Source organism: Ranitomeya imitator, chromosome 4 (genome assembly GCF_032444005.1).
Source record: "Ranitomeya imitator isolate aRanImi1 chromosome 4, aRanImi1.pri, whole genome shotgun sequence".
Lineage (NCBI taxonomy): Eukaryota > Metazoa > Chordata > Amphibia > Anura > Dendrobatidae > Ranitomeya > Ranitomeya imitator.
The window spans coordinates 134624992-134645918 of record NC_091285.1 but is presented as its reverse complement, the minus strand read 5'-3'; the positions used below and the strand labels follow the sequence as shown (position 1 = coordinate 134645918).

The window sequence follows — 20927 nt, the reverse complement described above, 5'->3', positions numbered from 1 at the left end:
GCTTTGATCCTGGCCTCCAGTCAATGTTCTAGTATTGGTCTTGCTTCCTCCTGGATCGTTCCTGTGGCCTGTCTATCCTGCATAAGCTAAGTTTTGCTTGTGTTATTTTTGCTTGCTATTTTTTCTGTCCAGCTTGCTTTATTGGTTTTTCTTGCTTGCTGGAAGCTCTGAGACGCAGAGGGAGCACCTCCGTACCGTTAGTCGGTGCGGAGGGTCTTTTTTGCCCCTCTGCGTGGTTGTTTGTAGGTTTTTGTGTTGACCGCAAAGCTATCTTTCCTATCCTCGGTCTATTCAGTAAGTCGGGCCTCACTTTGCTAAATCTATTTCATCTCTGTGTTTGTATTTTCATCTTACTCACAGTCATTATATGTGGGGGGCTGCCTTTTCCTTTGGGGAATTTCTCTGAGGCAAGGTAGGCTTATTTTTCTATCTTCAGGGCTAGTTAGTTTCTCAGGCTGTGCCGAGTTGCATAGGGAGCGTTAGGCACAATCCACGGCTACCTCTAGTGTGGTGTGTTAGGATTAGGGATTGCGGTCAGCAGAGTTCCCACGTCTCAGAGCTCGTCCTTTGTTTTTGGTAATTGTCAGGTCACTTTGTGTGCTCTGAACTTCAGTGTTCATTGTGGTTCTGAATTACCTGTTCATAACAGTACTGGAGGCCCAAAGTACTAATGCTTCTCAATAGAGGGAAAAGAGAAGTTCTGAGACCATTTTTTTTTCTTTGCACTGTGTTCTGTCTTTCTTTTCCCCTTTACATCAGGGTGGTTCAGAACACAGGTGTGGACATGGACATTCAAGGTCTGTTCTCTTTGATGGATAATCTCGCTTTAAATGTACAGAATATTCAAGATTTAGTGGTTCAGAATCCTATGTTAGAACCTAAGATTCCTATTCCTGAGTTATTTTCTGGAGATAGAGCAAAGTTTTTGAATTTTAAAAATAATTGTAAACTATTTCTGGCTTTGAAACCCCGCTCCTCTGGTGACCCAGTACAAGTTAAGATCATTATTTCTTTATTACGTGGCGATCCTCATGACTGGGCATTTTCCCTTGCGCCAGGAGATCCTGCATTATGTAATATTGATGCGTTTTTTCTGGCGCTCGGATTGCTGTACGACGAACCTAATTCAGTGGATCAGGCAGAGAAAAATTTGCTGGCTCTGTGTCAGGGTCAGGATGAGATAGAGATTTATTGTCAGAAGTTTAGAAAGTGGTCCGTGCTCACTCAATGGAATGAATGTGCGCTGGCAGCTATTTTCAGAAAGGGTCTCTCTGAAGCCCTTAAGGATGTCATGGTGGGATTTCCTATGCCTGCTGGTCTGAATGAGTCTATGTCTTTGGCCATTCAGATCGGTCGACGCATGCGCGAGCGTAAATCTGTGCACCATTTGGCGGTATTATCTGAGCATGAACCTGAGCCTATGCAGTGCGATAGGACTTTGACCAGAGCTGAAAGGCAAGAACACAGACGTCAGAATGGGCTGTGTTTCTACTGTGGTGATTCCACTCATGCTATCTCCGATTGTCCTAAGCGCACTAAGCGGTTCGCTAGGTCTGCCACCATTGGTACGGTACAGTCGAAATTTCTTTTGTCCGTTACTTTGATCTGCTCTTTGTCTTCCTATTCTGTCATGGCATTTGTGGATTCAGGCGCTGCCCTGAATTTGATGGACTTGGAGTTTGCTAGGCGCTGTGGGTTTGTCTTGGAGCCCTTGCAGTATCCTATTCCATTGAGAGGAATTGATGCTACGCCTTTGGCCAAGAATAAGCCTCAGTATTGGACCCAGCTGACCATGTGCATGGCTCCTGCGCACCAGGAGGATATTCGCTTTCTGGTGTTGCATAATCTGCATGATGTGGTCGTGTTGGGGTTGCCATGGCTACAAGTCCATAACCCAGTATTATATTGGAAATCAATGTCTGTGTCCAGCTGGGGTTGTCAGGGGGTACATGGTGATGTTCCATCTCTGTCTATCTCATCATCCACCCCTTCTGAGGTCCCAGAGTTCTTGTCTGATTACCGGGATGTATTCGATGAGCCCAAGTCCAATGCCCTACCTCCGCATAAGGATTGTGATTGTGCTATCGATTTGATTCCTGGTAGTAAGTTTCCTAAGGGTCGACTGTTTAATTTATCTGTACCTGAGCACGCCGCTATGCGGAGTTACGTGAAGGAGTCTTTGGAGAAGGGTCATATTCGCCCGTCATCGTCGCCATTGGGAGCGGGGTTCTTTTTTGTGGCCAAGAAGGATGGTTCGCTGAGACCTTGTATTGATTACCGCCTTCTAAATAAAATTACGGTCAAATTTCAGTACCCCTTGCCGCTGCTGTCTGATTTGTTTGCTCGGATTAAGGGGGCTAGTTGGTTCACCAAGATAGATCTTCGTGGTGCGTATAATCTTGTGCGTATTAAACGGGGCGATGAATGGAAAACAGCATTTAATACGCCCGAAGGCCATTTTGAGTACCTGGTTATGCCATTCGGACTTTCTAATGCTCCATCAGTGTTTCAGTCCTTTATGCATGACATCTTCCGAGAGTACCTGGATAAATTCCTGATTGTATACTTGGATGATATTTTGGTCTTCTCGGATGATTGGGAGTCTCATGTGAAGCAGGTCAGAATGGTGTTCCAGGTCCTGCGTGCTAATTCTTTGTTTGTGAAGGGGTCAAAGTGTCTCTTTGGTGTTCAGAAGATTTCATTTTTGGGGTTCATTTTTTCTCCTTCTACTATCGAGATGGACCCTGTTAAAGTTCAGGCCATTTATGATTGGACTCAGCCAACATCTCTGAAGAGTCTGCAGAAGTTCCTGGGCTTTGCTAATTTTTATCGTCGCTTCATCGCTAATTTTTCTAGCATTGCTAAACCGTTGACTGATTTAACCAAGAAGGGTGCTGATGTGGTCAATTGGTCTTCTGCTGCTGTGGAAGCTTTTCAGGAGTTGAAGCGTCGTTTTTCTTCTGCCCCTGTGTTGTGCCAACCAGATGTTTCGCTTCCGTTCCAGGTCGAGGTTGATGCTTCCGAAATTGGAGCAGGGGCTGTTTTGTCGCAGAGAAGTTCTGATTGCTCGGTGATGAAACCATGCGCCTTCTTTTCCAGGAAATTTTCGCCTGCTGAGCGAAATTATGATGTTGGCAATCGAGAGTTGCTAGCCATGAAGTGGGCATTCGAGGATTGGCGTCATTGGCTTGAAGGAGCTAAGCATCGCGTGGTGGTCTTGACTGCTCACAAAAACTTGACTTATCTCGAGTCTGCCAAACGGTTGAATCCTAGACAGGCTCGTTGGTCGCTGTTTTTCTCCCATTTTGACTTTGTGGTTTCGTACCTTCCGGGCTCTTAAAATGTGAAGGCGGATGCCCTGTCTAGGAGTTTTGTGCCCGATTCTCCGGGTTTGTCTGAGCCGGCGGGTATTCTCAAAGAGGGGGTAATTTTGTCTGCCATCTCCCCTGATTTGCGACGGGTGCTGCAAAAATTTCAGGCTAATAGACCTGACCGTTGCCCAGCGGAGAAACTGTTTGTCCCTGATAGGTGGACGAATAAAGTTATCTCTGAGGTTCATTGTTCGGTGTTGGCTGGTCATCCTGGAATCTTTGGTACTAGAGATTTGGTGGCTAGATCCTTTTGGTGGCCGTCTCTGTCGCGGGATGTGCGTTCTTTTGTGCAGTCCTGTGGGATTTGTGCTCGGGCTAAGCCCTGCTGTTCTCGTGCCAGTGGGTTGCTTTTGCCCTTGCCGGTCCCGAAGAGGCCTTGGACACATATCTCTATGGATTTTATTTCGGATCTCCCCGTCTCTCAAAGAATGTCGGTCATTTGGGTGGTTTGTGATCGCTTCTCTAAGATGGTCCATTTGGTGCCCTTGTCTAAGTTGCCTTCCTCCTCTGATTTGGTGCCGTTGTTTTTCCAGCATGTGGTTCGTTTACATGGCATTCCAGAGAACATCGTTTCTGACAGAGGTTCCCAGTTTGTTTCGAGGTTTTGGCGAGCCTTTTGTGCTAGGATGGGCATTGATTTGTCTTTTTCCTCGGCTTTCCATCCTCAGACAAATGGCCAGACTGAACGAACCAATCAGACCTTGGAAACATATCTGAGATGTTTTGTTTCTGCTGATCAGGATGATTGGGTGTCCTTTTTGCCTTTGGCTGAGTTCGCCCTTAATAATCGGGCCAGCTCGGCTACTTTGGTTTCGCCGTTTTTCTGCAATTCTGGGTTCCACCCTCGTTTCTCTTCAGGGCAGGTTGAGTCTTCGGACTGTCCTGGTGTGGATACTGTGGTGGATAGGTTGCAGCAGATTTGGACTCATGTAGTGGACAATCTGACTTTGTCCCAGGAGAAGGCTCAACGTTTCGCTAACCGCAGGCGCTGTGTGGGTCCCCGACTTCGTGTTGGGGATTTGGTTTGGTTGTCATCTCGTTATATTCCTATGAAGGTTTCCTCTCCTAAATTTAAGCCTCGTTTCATTGGTCCATATAGGATTTCTGAGGTTCTTAATCCTGTGTCTTTTCGTTTGACTCTTCCAGCTTCTTTTTCCATCCATAACGTGTTCCATAGGTCATTGTTGCGGAGATACGTGGCACCTGTGGTTCCATCTATTGATCCTCCTGCTCCGGTTTTGGTTGAAGGGGAATTGGAGTATATAGTGGAGAAGATTTTGGATTCTCGTGTTTCGAGATGGAAACTCCAGTATCTGGTTAAGTGGAAAGGTTATGGTCAGGAAGATAATTACTGGGTCTTTGCCTCTGATGTCCATGCTGCCGATCTGGTTCTTGCCTTTCATGTGGCTCATCCTGGTCGGCCTGAGGGCTCTGGTGAGGGTTCGGTGACCACTCCTCAAGGGGGGGGGTACTGTTGTGAATTCTGTGGCCAAGCTCCCTCCTGTGGTCGAGAGTGGTACTTCGGCTGGTTCTGTCTATGAGCTTCCTTTGGTGGATGAGAGTGGTACTGCGGCTTTTGAGTTTCCTTCCTCAGGTGATGAGGTTAAGTCGTTAGGTGCTGCTCTATTTAACTCCACCTGGTGCTTTGATCCTGGCCTCCAGTCAATGTTCTAGTATTGGTCTTGCTTCCTCCTGGATCGTTCCTGTGGCCTGTCTATCCTGCATAAGCTAAGTTTTGCTTGTGTTATTTTTGCTTGCTATTTTTTCTGTCCAGCTTGCTTTATTGGTTTTTCTTGCTTGCTGGAAGCTCTGAGACGCAGAGGGAGCACCTCCGTACCGTTAGTCGGTGCGGAGGGTCTTTTTTGCCCCTCTGCGTGGTTGTTTGTAGGTTTTTGTGTTGAACGCAAAGCTATCTTTCCTATCCTCGGTCTATTCAGTAAGTCGGGCCTCACTTTGCTAAATCTATTTCATCTCTGTGTTTGTATTTTCATCTTACTCACAGTCATTATATGTGGGGGGCTGCCTTTTCCTTTGGGGAATTTCTCTGAGGCAAGGTAGGCTTATTTTTCTATCTTCAGGGCTAGTTAGTTTCTCAGGCTGTGCCGAGTTGCATAGGGAGCGTTAGGCGCAATCCACGGCTACCTCTAGTGTGGTGTGTTATGATTAGGGATTGCGGTCAGCAGAGTTCCCACGTCTCAGAGCTCGTCCTTTGTTTTTGGTAAGTGTCAGGTCACTTTGTGTGCTCTGAACTTCAATGTCCATTGTGGTTCTGAATTACCTGTTCATAACAGGAAGCGTAATGTGAACTCAGCCTTATACTGACCCCTGTGGTACCCCACTGCTAACTGTGACCCAGTCCGAGTGTGCTCCATTAATAACCACCCTTTGTTTCCTATCCCTGAGCCAGCTCTTAACCGACTTACCCACATCTTTCCCTCCATAGGCTGAATGGAGGGAAAGATTCCTGTCCCATCACTATTCAATTGTAACTTCATCCTGGGTGAAGTATTGGGGGCTGCAATTGGTTTATTACTGTAGACAAAATACACTATACTATATGAGCTGTAAAGTTTACATCTAAGAAGTTGCATTGTGACCTCTCTGGAGTAAATCAGTCCTATTGTAGTGAAGTAATAATAGGTTGTATGCCTAGTCTCTCTCTCACTGTGCCCATGTTTGTTCATGTGATTTGTATTTCGTATATATACTGTTTTGGAGTTGAATGGTGATATAATATAAAAAATGATTCTATTCCAGGTTGATTGTATCTATTGGATATTTTGGTGTTTCCCTGAATACCCCGAATTTGCATGGTGACCCATTTCTGAATTGCTTCCTTCTAGCTGCCATTGAAGTTCCATCATATATTATAGCATGGCAGCTTCTTGGACGTGTATCACGGCGCTATTCAATGTGTGGGACAATGCTTCTCGGTGGAGTTCTGCTGCTCCTAATACAACTTGTACCACAAAGTAAGTATTTTCTCCTAAAGATGCTACAGTAGCTGGATCAAATGAGGTTTCTTGTTTCCAGTGCAATATATCTACCGTATATACTCGAGTATAAGCCGAGATTTTCAGCCCACTTTTTTGGGCTGAAAGTCCCCCTCTCGGCTTATACTCGAGTCATACCCGGGGGTCGGCAGGGGAGGGGGAGCGGGGCTGTCTAATTATACTCACCTACTCCTGGCGCTGTGAAGTCCCTGCTTCCACGGCGCTGGCAGCTTCTTCCTGTACCGAGTGGGTGGTCATATGGTACCGCTCATTACAGTAATGAATATGCGGCTCCACCTCCCATAGAGGTGGAACCGCATATTCATTACTGTAATGAGTGGTAACGATGACCGCTCACTACAGGATGAAGCTGCGGCGTCGGGGAAGCCAGGGACTGCACCGCGCCAGGAGCAGGTGAGTATGACGGGGAGGGGAGCGCTGCGCTATATTCACCTGCTCCCCGTTCGGCGCCGCTCTGTCTTCAGCTGTGACGCTCAGGTCAGAGGGCGTGGTGACGAGGTTAGTGCGCGCCCTCTGCCTGAACGTCAGTGCAGAAGACGCTGAAGATGGAGATGCATCGGAACAAGGAGCAGGTAACTATTGAAAGTGCCGGGGGCCTGAGCGACAGAGAGGTGAGTATGTGATTTATTTTTTTTTATCGCAGCAACAGCAAATGGGGCAAGTGTCTGTATGGAGCATCTATGGGGCCATAACGTTTGTGCAGCACTATATGGGGCCATAACGTTTGTGCAGCACTATATGGGGCCATAACGTTTGTGCAGCACTATATGAGGCCATAACGTTTGTGCAGCACTAAATGGGGCCATAACGTTTGTGCAGCACTATATGGGGCCATAACGTTTGTGCAGCACTATATGGGGCCATAACGTTTGTGCAGCACTATATGGGGCCATAATGTTTGTGCAGCACTATATGGGGCCATAACATTTGTGCAGCACTATATGGGGCCATAACGTTTGTGCAGCACTATATGGGGCCATAACGTTTGTGCAACACTATATGGGGCAAGTATATGTATGGAGCATCTATGGGGCCATAACATTTGTGCAGCACTATATGGGGCCATAACGTTTGTGCAGCATTATATGGGGCAAGTGTCTGTATGGAGCATCGTATAGGGCCATAATCAAGGTTTGTGCAGCACTATATGGGGCAAATATCTTTATGGAGCATCTTATGGGGCCATAATCAGCATTTGTGTAGCATTATATTGGGAAAATGTGTCTATGGAGCATCTTATGGGGCCATTATTAACCTTTATGCAGTATTATATGGGGCATATTTTAATATGGAGCATCTTATGGGGCCCATCATAAACTTTATGGAGCATTATATGGGGTTCCTGATTCAATATGGATATTCAAAAACACTTAACCTACTGATGTCTCAATTAATTTTACTTTTATTGGTATCCATTTTTACTTTTGACATTTACTGGTAGCTGCTGCATTTCCCACCCTAGGCTTATACTCGAGTCATTAAGTTTTCCCTGTTTTTTTGTGGCAAAATTAGGGGGTCGGCTTATACTTGGGTCGGCTAATACTCCAGTATATACGGTAGATATGCCAAGCGTGGTAGCCTGTGATGCCTGGCTGTATTAGGTGAGAGATGGTGGTAATGGCTGGGACACACTGGATGCAGATACCCTGGTAGTATCTATGGGATTTTTTTTCTGGAAGATTAGCTTTTTATGTATGTTCATGTCTGAACTGATGTCTGATAAATTTATAAATTTGGGGGTATGTATGAGCATACAGGCATAGCACGGCACAGTTTGCTACAGCTCTTTATGATAACTACATTCACTACATTATTTTACTTCATAGTTCAGAGTTCTAAAAAGCAAATAAGAAATTGAGTAAATCTGTAAATTCCATGGATGTCTTTTTTGTAGGAGCCCCATTCTGCTGCTTTTGTTTCTCATTCTGTAGCCCGCTCCCACATAGTATTGTCCATTATCTTCCCAACATGTCTGTTCATTGTATTATAGATCTAAAAACAGAATGTGATCAGCGACATGTATTCATTATGCAAGTTAGATATTTTTTTAGATTACGATTTATACAATGTTACTTTTCTACTATTGTTTGCACTTTTTATATAGGTATCATAACAGCAAACATACATAGCTCAGTTTTTTTTTGAGCAGTGGCAGCATTTTAGTCTCATTAAGTGCCTCTCTAAAAAGAAGTGGTGCAAGATGCAGGATGACAAGTTTGGTACTATACTTCACATTTTTCCCCTGTACCTAATGACTGTATTGCTCACTATTGAACACCATGATGTAGGAGCAGAGAGCCTGAATCCAGTGATGTGTCACTTACTGTGCTGTATTTTGCTGGTTCAATACATGCAGTGTTTTATCAGCAGGAGATTATAATCCAGTTTGACCTGTAATGATAATTATCATATAAGGAAAAAGGGTGGGACAAAAAGGAAAGGAAAAAAAGTTCTTGTACTGTATGGTCCAGCCATCATTCTAATAAATAGGGCATTTCAAATGTTGAATGAACCGGTCATCAGCCAGTATCTAAGTGAATAATTACCATAAATCATAAGATACATACATGCTAGCCACCTTAGGGAGAAACCCAAGTTGGGCTAAATGTAGCGGGACGAAAGAGACCGAAAAGCCCTCTACTTAAAGGAAATACATAGTGGATGCTTTCCTGAAACGGAAAGTACTTGCAAGCAGCATAATACAAAGAATAGCAGGTTTACCCAGAATCCTTTGCAGTAGGCAGAGCTATGCAAATCATCTCTTTCCAAGAACATAAATACCATACCAGAACCATCATCAATACAACACCAAAATCACCATCAGTGCATTAATACATCATACAAACCACCATCAGTACATGAATATCTCACCAGAACCATCCCAAATACAGGTATACAATACCAGAACCAAATTAGTACATGAATACATAACCAAAACTAACATCAGTACATGAATACATTACCAAAACCATCATTGATACATCAATGGCACAACAAAACTACCATCAGTAATACAGTTTCAGAATAATCATCAGTTCATGAATACAAGGCCAAAACCACCACCAGTACATAAATACATCACAAGAACCACTATCAAAACATGCATACATCACCAGAACATCAGTGTTACATGAATTCAACACCAGAATCACTATCAGTAAATAGAGCACCAAAATCATTAACCGTATAGGAATACATTACCGGAACCATTAATAATGGTAAGTAGATCCTGAGAGTTGTTGTTACGAGGCATCGCCAGACTGCGGTCCATACAGGAACCACAGTAATGATTCCGTTGTCAGTATCACTAATAAACATTATGCAAATTGTATCTTCAGAGAGGATGAGAACTAGAACTCTAGTGCCACTTATTGTAGCAATCCTATAAGTAAATATTGGTCCTCTAACGAGCCTTGACACATGACTTAGGATAAAAGCCAAAGCAAAATTTCAATTTGCAGACATTATGTTTTGGGGTACTGGCCCTCGTGTAAAGTGTGAGATGCACTTTAGGTTAAAGGGAAACTACCTGTCAATTCATGCTGCCCAAACCGCAGAGCCTGGGTGTATTATTGCAGCCAGGTATATTTTTCTCTGAAATGCACGGACATTTCAGAGAAAACATGGTTTAATATCCAGCCAGGAACATTAAGCAGTTATGAAGCTAGTTTGGCGCTGCTGGCCGAAGCTGTATTCTCCCTGCGGCGCTCCAGATGATTGACAGGTCTTTCCTGATTTACACACTTAGGAGTGACCTGTCAATCACCTGGAGTGAGGCAGAGAAAATCTACCACCAGACTAGTTTAATCCATCCCTATGTTCCAGATCTGTAATCTATATTTTCTCTGCAATGCTGGAATGTTTCAGAGAAAAAACATACCTAGCGGCAATTGTGCAGCCAAGATCTGATTCATGTTGACAGGTTTCCGTCAGTATCGCTCATTGTGATGTCTACACACTGACTGAAATATGGCCATCTGAACAAGGCCTTAGCTGTGCTGTGGCACCTTCATGTCCTATATTAGGATACACCATTAATAATATACATCATGTCATTAATTGTCTTTTCAGGCCTCCACATTTTATCCACTTTTATGGTGATGCTAGGAAAATTTGGAGTTACAGCTGCATTCTCCATGGCATATGTGTACACAGCTGAGCTTTACCCTACAGTCATACGAAATATGGGTGTGGGTATTGGTTCTATGTCATCTCGTGTCGGAAGCGTCATCTCTCCGTACTTTGTATACCTTGGTAAGATCATTAGAAAAATTCTAAATGTAATTGCTTCATGTTGGATGAGCAAGTTCCACCTTCACTATTTGTTCAAAGCAGGGGCCAACCATGCTCATCCCACCAAGAATGTTAGTTGTGCTGCCATGCTTACGTATACTACTAAGCAAGTATAAAATGGTAACATCTGAGCAGAAAGTAGCAATCGTAAAAGTTAATGTCGACCCTTTAACAAGCCTTGTCACTAGTGATGAGCGAATATACTCGTTACTCGAGATTTCTCGAGCATGCTCGGGGGTCCTCCGAGTATTTTTTAGTGCTCGGCGCCGCAGCTGAATGATTTACATCTGTTAGCCAGCATAAGTACATGTGGGGGTTGCCTAGTTGCTAGAGAATCCCCACATGTAATCAAGCTGGCTATCAGATGTAAATCATTCAGCTGTGGCAAGAAAAACTAAAACTCCAAGCACTAAAAAGTACTCGGAGGACCCCCGAGCGTGCTCGAGAAGTCTCGAGTAACGAGTATATTCGCTCATTACTACTTGTCACATGACTTAGGATAAAAAACAAATACACTATTTGCAGACATGTATTTCAGGATATTTGCCCCTCATCCGAGCAACATAAGAGGTCTGATTCACATGTAGCAAGATAGATTTGTCATATTGCTTTATATATTGCAGATTTTTGGTGACAGATTACACCCACTGCAATACTTTGATTTTTTCAGGTCCATTTATAGTCATTCTGTTTGTGTTTCTATATATACTTCCAATACAATCTTATATGACCCCAATACTGAAAATTACCTGGGGTGCCTTCACAGACAGGATTTTTTTTAAACCTCCACACTATTTGCCACTTTTTTTTTCGCATCAGAACATGCCAGTGACAGATGTTAGTTTAACGTCAGTGTCAAAACATTAAACACACTATTAACATTGCCGGTTTTGGACTTTATTCTTAGGCTTCTCTTTAAGTTATAAAAATGTTTTAAAATACAACAGAGTCATAATTGTATGATGTGTGTAAAGAACACAAAAACATAAAAAGTGTGTTTGATAGCCCACTGTGTATCTGATAGCTTTATATTCTGCCTTTTAACACCATAAGACATTTATGTCATATGTTGTGCCCATAACTTTGATGTGGGGTATGGCTCTGAGCCCGCATTTTCTGCCGCACATGACAGGTGATTTAATCAGCTGTCATGTGCCTTTAACAACCGCAGGTTGATCACACCTCCACTCGTGGCTGTTAACCAGTTAAAACCCGCTGTCAATGTTTGACAGTGAGAATTGACATATTCCAGCCGGAACGGTGTAATTCCTGCTGACTATTGGAGCCCCTGTGACATAATCATGAGGCACCAATGGGTTGTCATGACAGCCAGGGGTCTGCAGAAGACCCCGTTGCCTGTCAATGCGATACTCATGTGAACGTCAGTTTGTGGCCAACGTTCATAACAGATCATGCTTTCTGCTATACATAACAGTGCTGTAGCCCTGCTATGTATAGCACAGGCAATCACATCTTCAAGTTTTCTAAGGGGACTATTGAAGTCAGTAAAAATGTGGGGGGGGGGGGGATTTAAAAAAAAATATGAACAAAAGTTCAAATCACTCCCATATTGCCCTATTGAAAATAAAACAATAAAAATACATATATTTGGTAATGCTGCATTCAGAAATGTCAATAAAATGCAATAAGAGGCAATCAAAACATTGTATCTACCCCAAAATGGTATCAATAAAAATGTCACCTCATTGCGCAAAAAGTAAGCTCTCACCCAGCTCCAGATCCCGAAAAAGTGGAGATGTTATGAGTCTTAGAAAATGTTGACAAGTTCAAAAACTTTTTGTCGTATAAATTTCAGAGGTTTTTTTCACCACTTAAATGTAAAAAAAACTATACATGTTTGGTATCTTCATACTCATACTGACCCGGGCAATCATACTGCCAGATCAGTTTCCCATATTTTGAACATTGTATATAAAAACAAAATCAAAATACAGTTATGGAATTGCACTTTTTTTGCAATTTCACCGCACTTGGAATTTTTTTCCGTTTTCCAGTACATGATATGGTTAAATCAATGGTGCCATTCAAAAGTACAACTCGACCCACAAAAAAAAAAAGCCCTCATATGGCCATATTGATGGAAAAATCGAAACGTTATGGCTACTGAATGAAGGGGAAGAAAAACTGAAAATGGAAAATGGCCATGGCGTAAAGGGGTTAAAAGCGCAGAATATTACAGGCACACAGCCTAAGACCTCTTTCACACATCCGTGTCTCCGATACGTGTGGTGACAGTTTTCACACGTACCGGAGACACGTACACACGTAGACCCATTCACGTCAGTGCGTTTCCACAGATCGTGTGTTCGTGTACCCCACACGTAGACATGTGCGTTTTTTACCGTTAGCACGGATGGCAAAACGTCCTACACACGTGCACACACATTGATGTCCTCCGTGTGAGACGCATCGGCATCAGGGAAGAAGCGCTACAGGAAGCGCTGTTCCCCGGCAGCTGGTGCTGAAGCCGGCTCTCATCATTCTCCCCTGCTCTGCCGGCTATTGCCACGAACAGAGGAGAATGATGAAAGTTATATTAAAGTCAAAAGATGACAGCAGTTGGAACTCTTACTCCCATCATCCGACACCTGCTGCTGCTAATAACAGTGAAAGCAGGAGCAGATGATCGGGGTATTCCTCACCCGCCGCCTGCGATATAACGAAATAAATTAATGAAAAATCCGGCCTGGGTTCCCCTTTATGTTCTTGAATCAACCAGGCAAAACTCACAGCTGGGGGGCTGCAACCCTCAGCTGTCAGCTTGAGCAAGGTCGGTTATCGAGAATAGAGGGGTCCCCACGCTGTTTTTTAATTATTTAAATAAAAAAAGCGGATGTGTGAAACCGGCCTAAAGGTGTATATTATGCAGCCTGTGAAAGACTTGCTAATGGAATGGGGGAAATGGGAGACACACGGAAGAAGTGCTCTTTTCATGAATGCACTGGAAACTTGAACCCCAGACCCATGTATTATTTCAGCGCTCCTACTAGCCGAATGGCACAGCATTTTCGTGTCGTTCTGTTGCTGTATTATGCTGCTCTTACAAAGGCCATATATTAGTTCTGCAGATCTCCTTTACTATACTCACTCTTCAGATATTTATGCAATTCACAAGAAGCTGTACAATTTCTAAAAAGGCACGTTTTCTAAACTGTTTCCCTTTCTCCTGTCATCCATTTCCACAGTTTTACTATCATCACAGGAAAAAAAAAAAAACATTATTGGATAGCACAATGTCTGTATATTCTAAAAAGGAGCTTCAGATCGAAAAAGTCAATTTGTATACCATAGTTATAGTACTAGCCAAAATTCACTGAAGATGAGGAACGTTCTGCTCCTCAACAATAGCCTTTGTTCACACATTGCATGTTTGTGGCATTTTTTTCTGCAGGCAAAACCTGCTGTCTTGGCAGTAAAGAAGCTGCTTAAAAAACAGATTTTGCTGCATTTTTATCAGATACATTTGTCTCTTGTGCATGCTGTTTAGTTCATAAAAATAAACATGATGCAACTTCCTGAGGTTTTTGCACCAAAGACGCAGCAAAACCTGATACCTGCATTTTTTGCTGTTTTTGCGCCACTTATTGCTTTCTATAGATGAACACAGTAAAAACGCTATGTGTGAACACAGCCTTACACACATGCAGATTTGTATAGGTTTTCTGCCAAAATAAGTAGGAGCTGCAAAGAATAGTGTCTCCATCACAGCCCCCTGGTTTAGGGTCCAGCCCTGGTTTTGGTTTTATAACACTGATGTAAAATAATGGAGAGATATGCGATATGTTATTTATGCGAAGTGCAGCTCCAAGGTTAATGAATGAAGTATGAGACATAATACGCTGTTTCTTGTTTTGACTAGGTGCCTATAACAGGCTGCTGCCTTACATCCTCATGGGAAGCTTGACAGTAATTATGGGAGTTCTTGTGTTGTTCTTCCCAGAAACTTTTGGAAGACCTCTACCTGAAACTATGGATCAGGCACCTAACGTAAAAGGGTAAAAAAAAAAGAAACTTTTTGTAACATGTCAGTCAGAATCTAGACCCAATGCCATCCATCAGTATCTTTTGACTTTCCCTCAAAAGAAATGTCTGATGTGTGGTTACATTGAGTCCAGTGGCATATTGGAAGTAGTGTCCAGCTAGATTCCAGTTCTGGTTATTGACACACACTGGACGTGTTTCTAGCTGGCCACCATATATTCGTGTGTTGCTTACCTGAATTTCAGTAGTCTGTCCTGGTAAATGACTCTTTAAAAGTGTTTTCCACAATCATGTCACAACCTAAAAACCTGTAAAATGCCTTTAATATTAATAAGTAGTTCAGCTTTGTTTAATGATATACTTTAATTTATTTACTCAGTCTCAGACCCACCCCACAGTACATCATTCCTCTCAGCCACATCCTGCAGTACATTACACGTATAATTCTCCACAATATTCAGCCCCACCTGCAGTACATTGCTCTTCTCAGCCCCTCTATATACAGCCCCATCCTATGACACTGCTCCTCCCAGTCTGATTATGGTGAGAAACAATAGTTTACCTGAAATATACATGAACTGTTCAAATCATCAACAGAGAGGAAAAACAACTGAACCTAAGATGGCTGCTATACTATTGAGTGACAGTTTAAACAAGAGAAGCAGTTAGGATACACTACATATTACTAAGCATCAACCGATACAACAGCGCCACCTGCTGACACTGCAATGTACCTCCTCCAACGTATAATAAGCTTGTAGCTTGTTGTATTTCAACACCCTTTCTCAACAGTGAAGACTTACTCAACCAGTCCTACCTTCCTTATCAGGCTTTGATGCCTTTCAGCAGTTAACGCCTTCGTAAATATATCTGTAATCATATCATCAGTTGGACAGTACTCAAAATTTCACTCAGATCTGCCATCTGTTAATGGAAATATAAAGGGCATCCACGTTACTGGTAGCACAAAGGCTCTGGAAGAGGTAAATGGCTACTCGCTCCCCAAAAGAAATTCAGCAAATTCTCCGCTCCCAAATCCGAATGCCCCCTTGCTTCTGACCCCAGTGTGCCTAAACAACAGATATATATCTTTCCTATAAACAACGTTGAGCGCTGACATGTTTGGCATTTCTGTAGTGATGAGAGCCCGCCTAATTTACAGGTGCATGTCTCCAGACGCATGAGCTTGGCATAATGTACTGCTCACTACAGAGTACTGGTCACTACATCGGCAGTTTGCAATTTTCATTCAGCATCATCCACTGCTGCTTGTTTCTGGAAAACACCCATGGAGTCAAAATCATCACGACATCTATAGATAAATTCCCAATGGGATATAATTTGCAAAATGTGGTCCCTTATGGGGGCTTCTGCTGTTCTGGTACCTCAGGGGCTCTGCCAATGTAACATAGCACCCTCAAACAAGTGCAGCAAAATCTGCACTGTAATATGGCGCCTCTTCCCTTCTGAGCTTTGCACTGTGCCTCAAAAGTAGTTTTTGACCACATATGGGGTTTCGATGAACTCAGGAGAAATTATACAACAAACTTTGGGTCCATTTCTCATTTTGCCTTTGTGAAAGTACAACATTTATAGTTAAAAAAGGACTTTTGTGGGAAAAATGTGATTTTTAAAAAATGTTCACAGCTTAACGTTATAAACTTCTGTGAAGCACCTGGGGGTTCAAAGTGCTCAATACTCATCTAGATAAGGCACGAAAGAGGTCCAGTTTCCAAAATGTTGTCATTTGTGGGGGGGTTTCCACTGTTTAGGCACATCAGGGGCTCTCCAATCGCAACATGGCGGCCGCTGATTATTGTATCAAATTTTGCATTCAAAAAGTCAAATGTAGCTCCTTCCCTTCCAAGCCCTGCCGTGCGCCCATACAGTAGATGTCCCCCACATATGGGGTATCGGCATGCTCAGGAGAAATTGCACAACAAAATGTATCGTTCATTTTCTCCTGTTACCCTTGCGAAAGTAAAAACAGATAGGTCTAAAGGAACATTTTTGTGAAAGAAAACTAAATGTTTATTTTTTTCTTCCACATTCTAAAAATTCCTGTGAAGCATCTGAAGGGTTAATAAACTTCTTGAATGGGGCTTTGGGCACCTTGAGGGGTGCAGTTTTTTTTAATGGTTTCATTTTTGGGTATTTTCTGTCATATAGACCCCTCAAAGTCACTTCGAGTGTGAGGTGGTGCCTAAAAAAATGGTTTTGCAAATTTTGTTGCAAAAATGAGAAAATGCTGACCAACTTTTAACCCTTATAACTTCCTAACAAAAAAAATTATGTTTCCAAAATTGTGCTGATGTAAAGTAGACATGTGGGAAATGTTATTTATTAACTAGTTTGTGTGATATGACTCTTGATTTAAGGGCATAAAAATTAAAATTTTGAAAATTGAGAAATTTTTCGAAAAAATTTCAGTTTTTTTCACAAGTAAATGCAAGTCATATCAAAGAAATTTTACCACTATCATGAAGTGCAATATGTCACGAGAAAAAAGTCTCAGAATCACTGGGATCTGTTGAAGCGTTCCAGAGTTATGACTTCATAGAGTGACAGTGGTCAGAATTGTAAGAATTGGGCAGGTCAGGAAGGAGAAAACAGGCTTCAGGACAAAGGGGTTAAGCGTCGCTGTTTCTTACATCTGACTGAAACATGTTCTTGTGTCTGTGCTGTAGGGTCTTTTACTTATGACTTTTCACTGTCATTCTCTGAAGAGTCCAGCACAAGTTTCTTTCTTCTCTGATATTCATCTATTAGTCTGTTCTTTTAGTGTCAGGTCTACCTCAGGTCTTGTCTCCATTGCATTAGAGCAGTATATGAATATGATAAACTACATAACATCATGGCTGCTACATGGCTCTCTTTAATGTCTTCATCTTTGCTAAGTCTCATTTTATACAGTTTCCTTAGCAGAAATGGCTTGCGGTTTAACCCCTTTCCGACATCGGGTGTAGTAGTACGCCAATGTCAGACGTCCTCCTTTTGATGTGGGCTCCGACGGTGAGCCCACATCTTTTCTAGGACATGTCAGCTGTTCAAAACAGCCCGGAACAGCTGCGGGTGGAATCGCAAACCACCTACGGCTATTAATCCGATAAATGCCCCTGTCAAACGCTGACAGTGGCATTTAACAAGCGCTTCCGGCAATCGTGCCGGTAAAAACGGACACATGGACCATATACTGATGACATACTGATGGTAAAAACGGACACACGAACCATACACTGATGACACACTGATGGTAAAAACGGACACATAGACCATACACTGATGACACACTGATGGTAAAAACGGACACATAGACCATACACTAATGACACACTGATGGTAAAAATGGACACACACTGATGACATACTGATAGTAAGAACGGACACATAGACCATACACTGATGACACACTGATAGTAAAAACGGACACATGGACCATACACTGATGACACACTGATGGTAAAAACGGACACATAGACCATACACTGATGACATACTGATAGTAAAAACGGACACATGGACCATACACTGATGACACACTGATAGTAAAAATGGACACATGGACCATACACTGATGACACACTGATGGTAAAAACGGACACATAGACCATACACTGATGACACACTGATGATAAAAACGGACACACGGACCATACACTGATGACACACTGATGGTAAAAACGGATACATAGACCATACACTGATGACACACTGATGATAAAAACGGACACACGGACCATACACTGATGACACACTGATAGTAAGAACTGACACATGGACCATACACTGATGACACACTGATAGTAAGAATGGACACATGGACCATACACTGATGGGACAAACGGACACACAGATCATCTACAGATAACACACTGATCCAAAGAAACACCGGTAACACAGGTACCATTTTTCATGTACAGGGTTAAATATGGATGTGTAAATGAGCCCTTACATATCAACACCATGCTGCAATACCAACGCTCTACAGGATTCAGCAGTCCCCCATAATAAAAGCAGAGCCCTTTTGTGGACTGTACACTGAGCGTCACCAGTGGCATCGCGGCCCAGATGATAAGCACATACTAGACAGGGACAGAATTTTGAATGTAAGTATATTATTAGTCGGCCTACAGTGCAGAGGGAAAGTTTAGGGCAAATAAAAAAATATATTGCACACTTTATTGTCCACGTTACAGATGATAACGATTAGTAATGAGCGAATATACTCGTTACTCGAGATTTCCGGAGCATGCTTGGGTGTCCTCCAAGTATTTTTTAGTGTTCGGAGATTGTTTTCCTCACCTCAGCTGAATGATTTACAGCTACTAGCCTGCTTGATTACATGTGGGGATTCCCTAGCAACCAGGCAACCCCCACATGTACTTAGCCTGGCTAGTAGCTGTAAATCATTCAGCTGAGGTGAGGAAAACTAAATCTCCGAGCACTAAGGCTACGTTCAGACTAGCGTTGTGCGCCACTGCGTCGGCGACGCAACGCACGACGCACGCAAAAACGCGGCAAAACGCACGCAAAAACGCTGCGTTTTGCGACGCGTGCATCGTTTTTTGCCGAAAATCGGACGCAAGAAAAATGCAACTTGTTGCGTTTTCTTGGTCCGACGCTTGCGGCAAAAAAGACGCATGCGTCGCACAACGCAACAAACAAAAACGCATGCGTCCCCCATGTTAAACATAGGGGCGCATGACGCGTGCGTCGCCGCTGCGTCGCCCGACGCTAACCTGACGCAGCGGCGCACAACGCTAGTCTGAACGTAGCCTAACAAATACTCAGAGGACCCCCGAGCGTGCTCGGGAAATCTCGAGTAACGAGTATATTCGCTCATCACTAATAACGATTAATTAAAATTCCCCGGGACTAGAGATGTATAATTAGTGATGTGGTGTCTGTGCAGATTTTGCAGGCCACTTTTGGGGGCCGCCAAAGGCAGATGATCCCCATGTGGAATTGTGGCAGTACAAACTGCAAATTCACAGTGGACACCCAATGGTCAGAAATAACACAAGATGGATTTTTTTTCCCAAGAAAATAATCCATTACATTTTGTGCTCCAAAGCGTGCATAGGTTTCGGAAGTGGGGAAATGCTAACCAATGGGTACTTCTTCCCCCGGGTGTGAGACGAGGGGGACACAGTCACCAGCTAGCAACTTGCTACTAAAATGGAGTTGTCTTCATGAGTTACTTATATGGAAAATATTCATTATCATTCTTACTAAATAACTTTTTTTTCCTTTGCAGACTATGCTGCAGAAAGAAAGCCAATAAAGATCTTTTTGAAAATTCAGAGGAATTGAAAAATGGCATCATATTAATGAACACAAAGTTATGATGTTCTGATCCTTTGTTGTAATGTCTCTTGCTGATTGTACTGCACCTTTAAGTGACATCATGTAATTAACAGAACATCTTCATATTTTAACACTCTGAGTGGCACAGAGAAGTCTGGAGTCACCAATGGATCCTGAGTGCTCAGCAGAGACATGAGGCATTGCTATCTACTAATTTTTATTCAGTTTTTTAAGGTTTTTTTTATGTATGTAAATTTGCATTGTGTGATTTCTGGTGATAATTCCTGACATTATGGAGTTCTGGTCATTGAGATCATGTTGACATTCAGATATTTTGGACCAGTGTTTACCTGTACCTGGCTACAGAATCCAGAGCGCAGAAGACCACAATTTCCTTGTTTTCTTGACTCACGTGGACTAAAAGAATATTATTTCTACTATAAGATTATTTTTCTACTATAAAGCCTATATTAGGCTGCAACAAATTGGGACCAAAAATCAGTTCTGTTCATAGAACGATTATCAAACACTTTCTATATAAATAAATCTTAGCAGCCATGTCTGTTGTCTATTTTCTTGTGTAATAGGATAAACCTACCGATCGATGGTTGCTCAATTAACCCCTGCCGATACATAGTAAAATGGCAGACGCTAAGGGGCCTACTGTAATTCCCTCATCACCGTCGGAATAAGGGCATAGCGCCCCCAAGAGTCCGAAAATCTCCGAGTGTTCCCTCTACTAAAATCATTTCTCTCTTTCTCCTGACATGGTAAACATGTCAGAGGAAAGAGAGAAATGATGTCCTAAAACCTCCCCCCACTACCATTGCCATCCCCTGGTCCCTACTGCACTGTCCTTCGACCATCCGTCTCCTTTTCCTCAAAAAAAAAAAATGGCAGGCACTTATGCAGTGTGCCCACCAAGATCTGCCTGACAGCA

The 20927-nt window shown here is 42.8% G+C and overlaps 1 protein-coding gene across 1 annotated transcript in view; it reads left to right on the top strand.

Annotated features, from left to right (window-relative positions):
- The window catches only part of LOC138675574 (solute carrier family 22 member 4-like), a 124738-nt gene extending 104192 nt beyond the window's left edge, over positions 1-20546 (top strand). Inside the window, exons 7-10 of the mRNA XM_069763938.1 lie at positions 6129-6343; positions 10457-10639; positions 14559-14694; positions 19938-20546. Coding sequence (XP_069620039.1) covers positions 6129-6343; positions 10457-10639; positions 14559-14694; positions 19938-20028 — 625 coding nt within the window. The 3' untranslated portion in view covers positions 20029-20546. The remainder of the gene's footprint in view (positions 1-6128; positions 6344-10456; positions 10640-14558; positions 14695-19937) is intronic.
- The last annotated feature ends 381 nt before the right edge of the window (positions 20547-20927 follow it).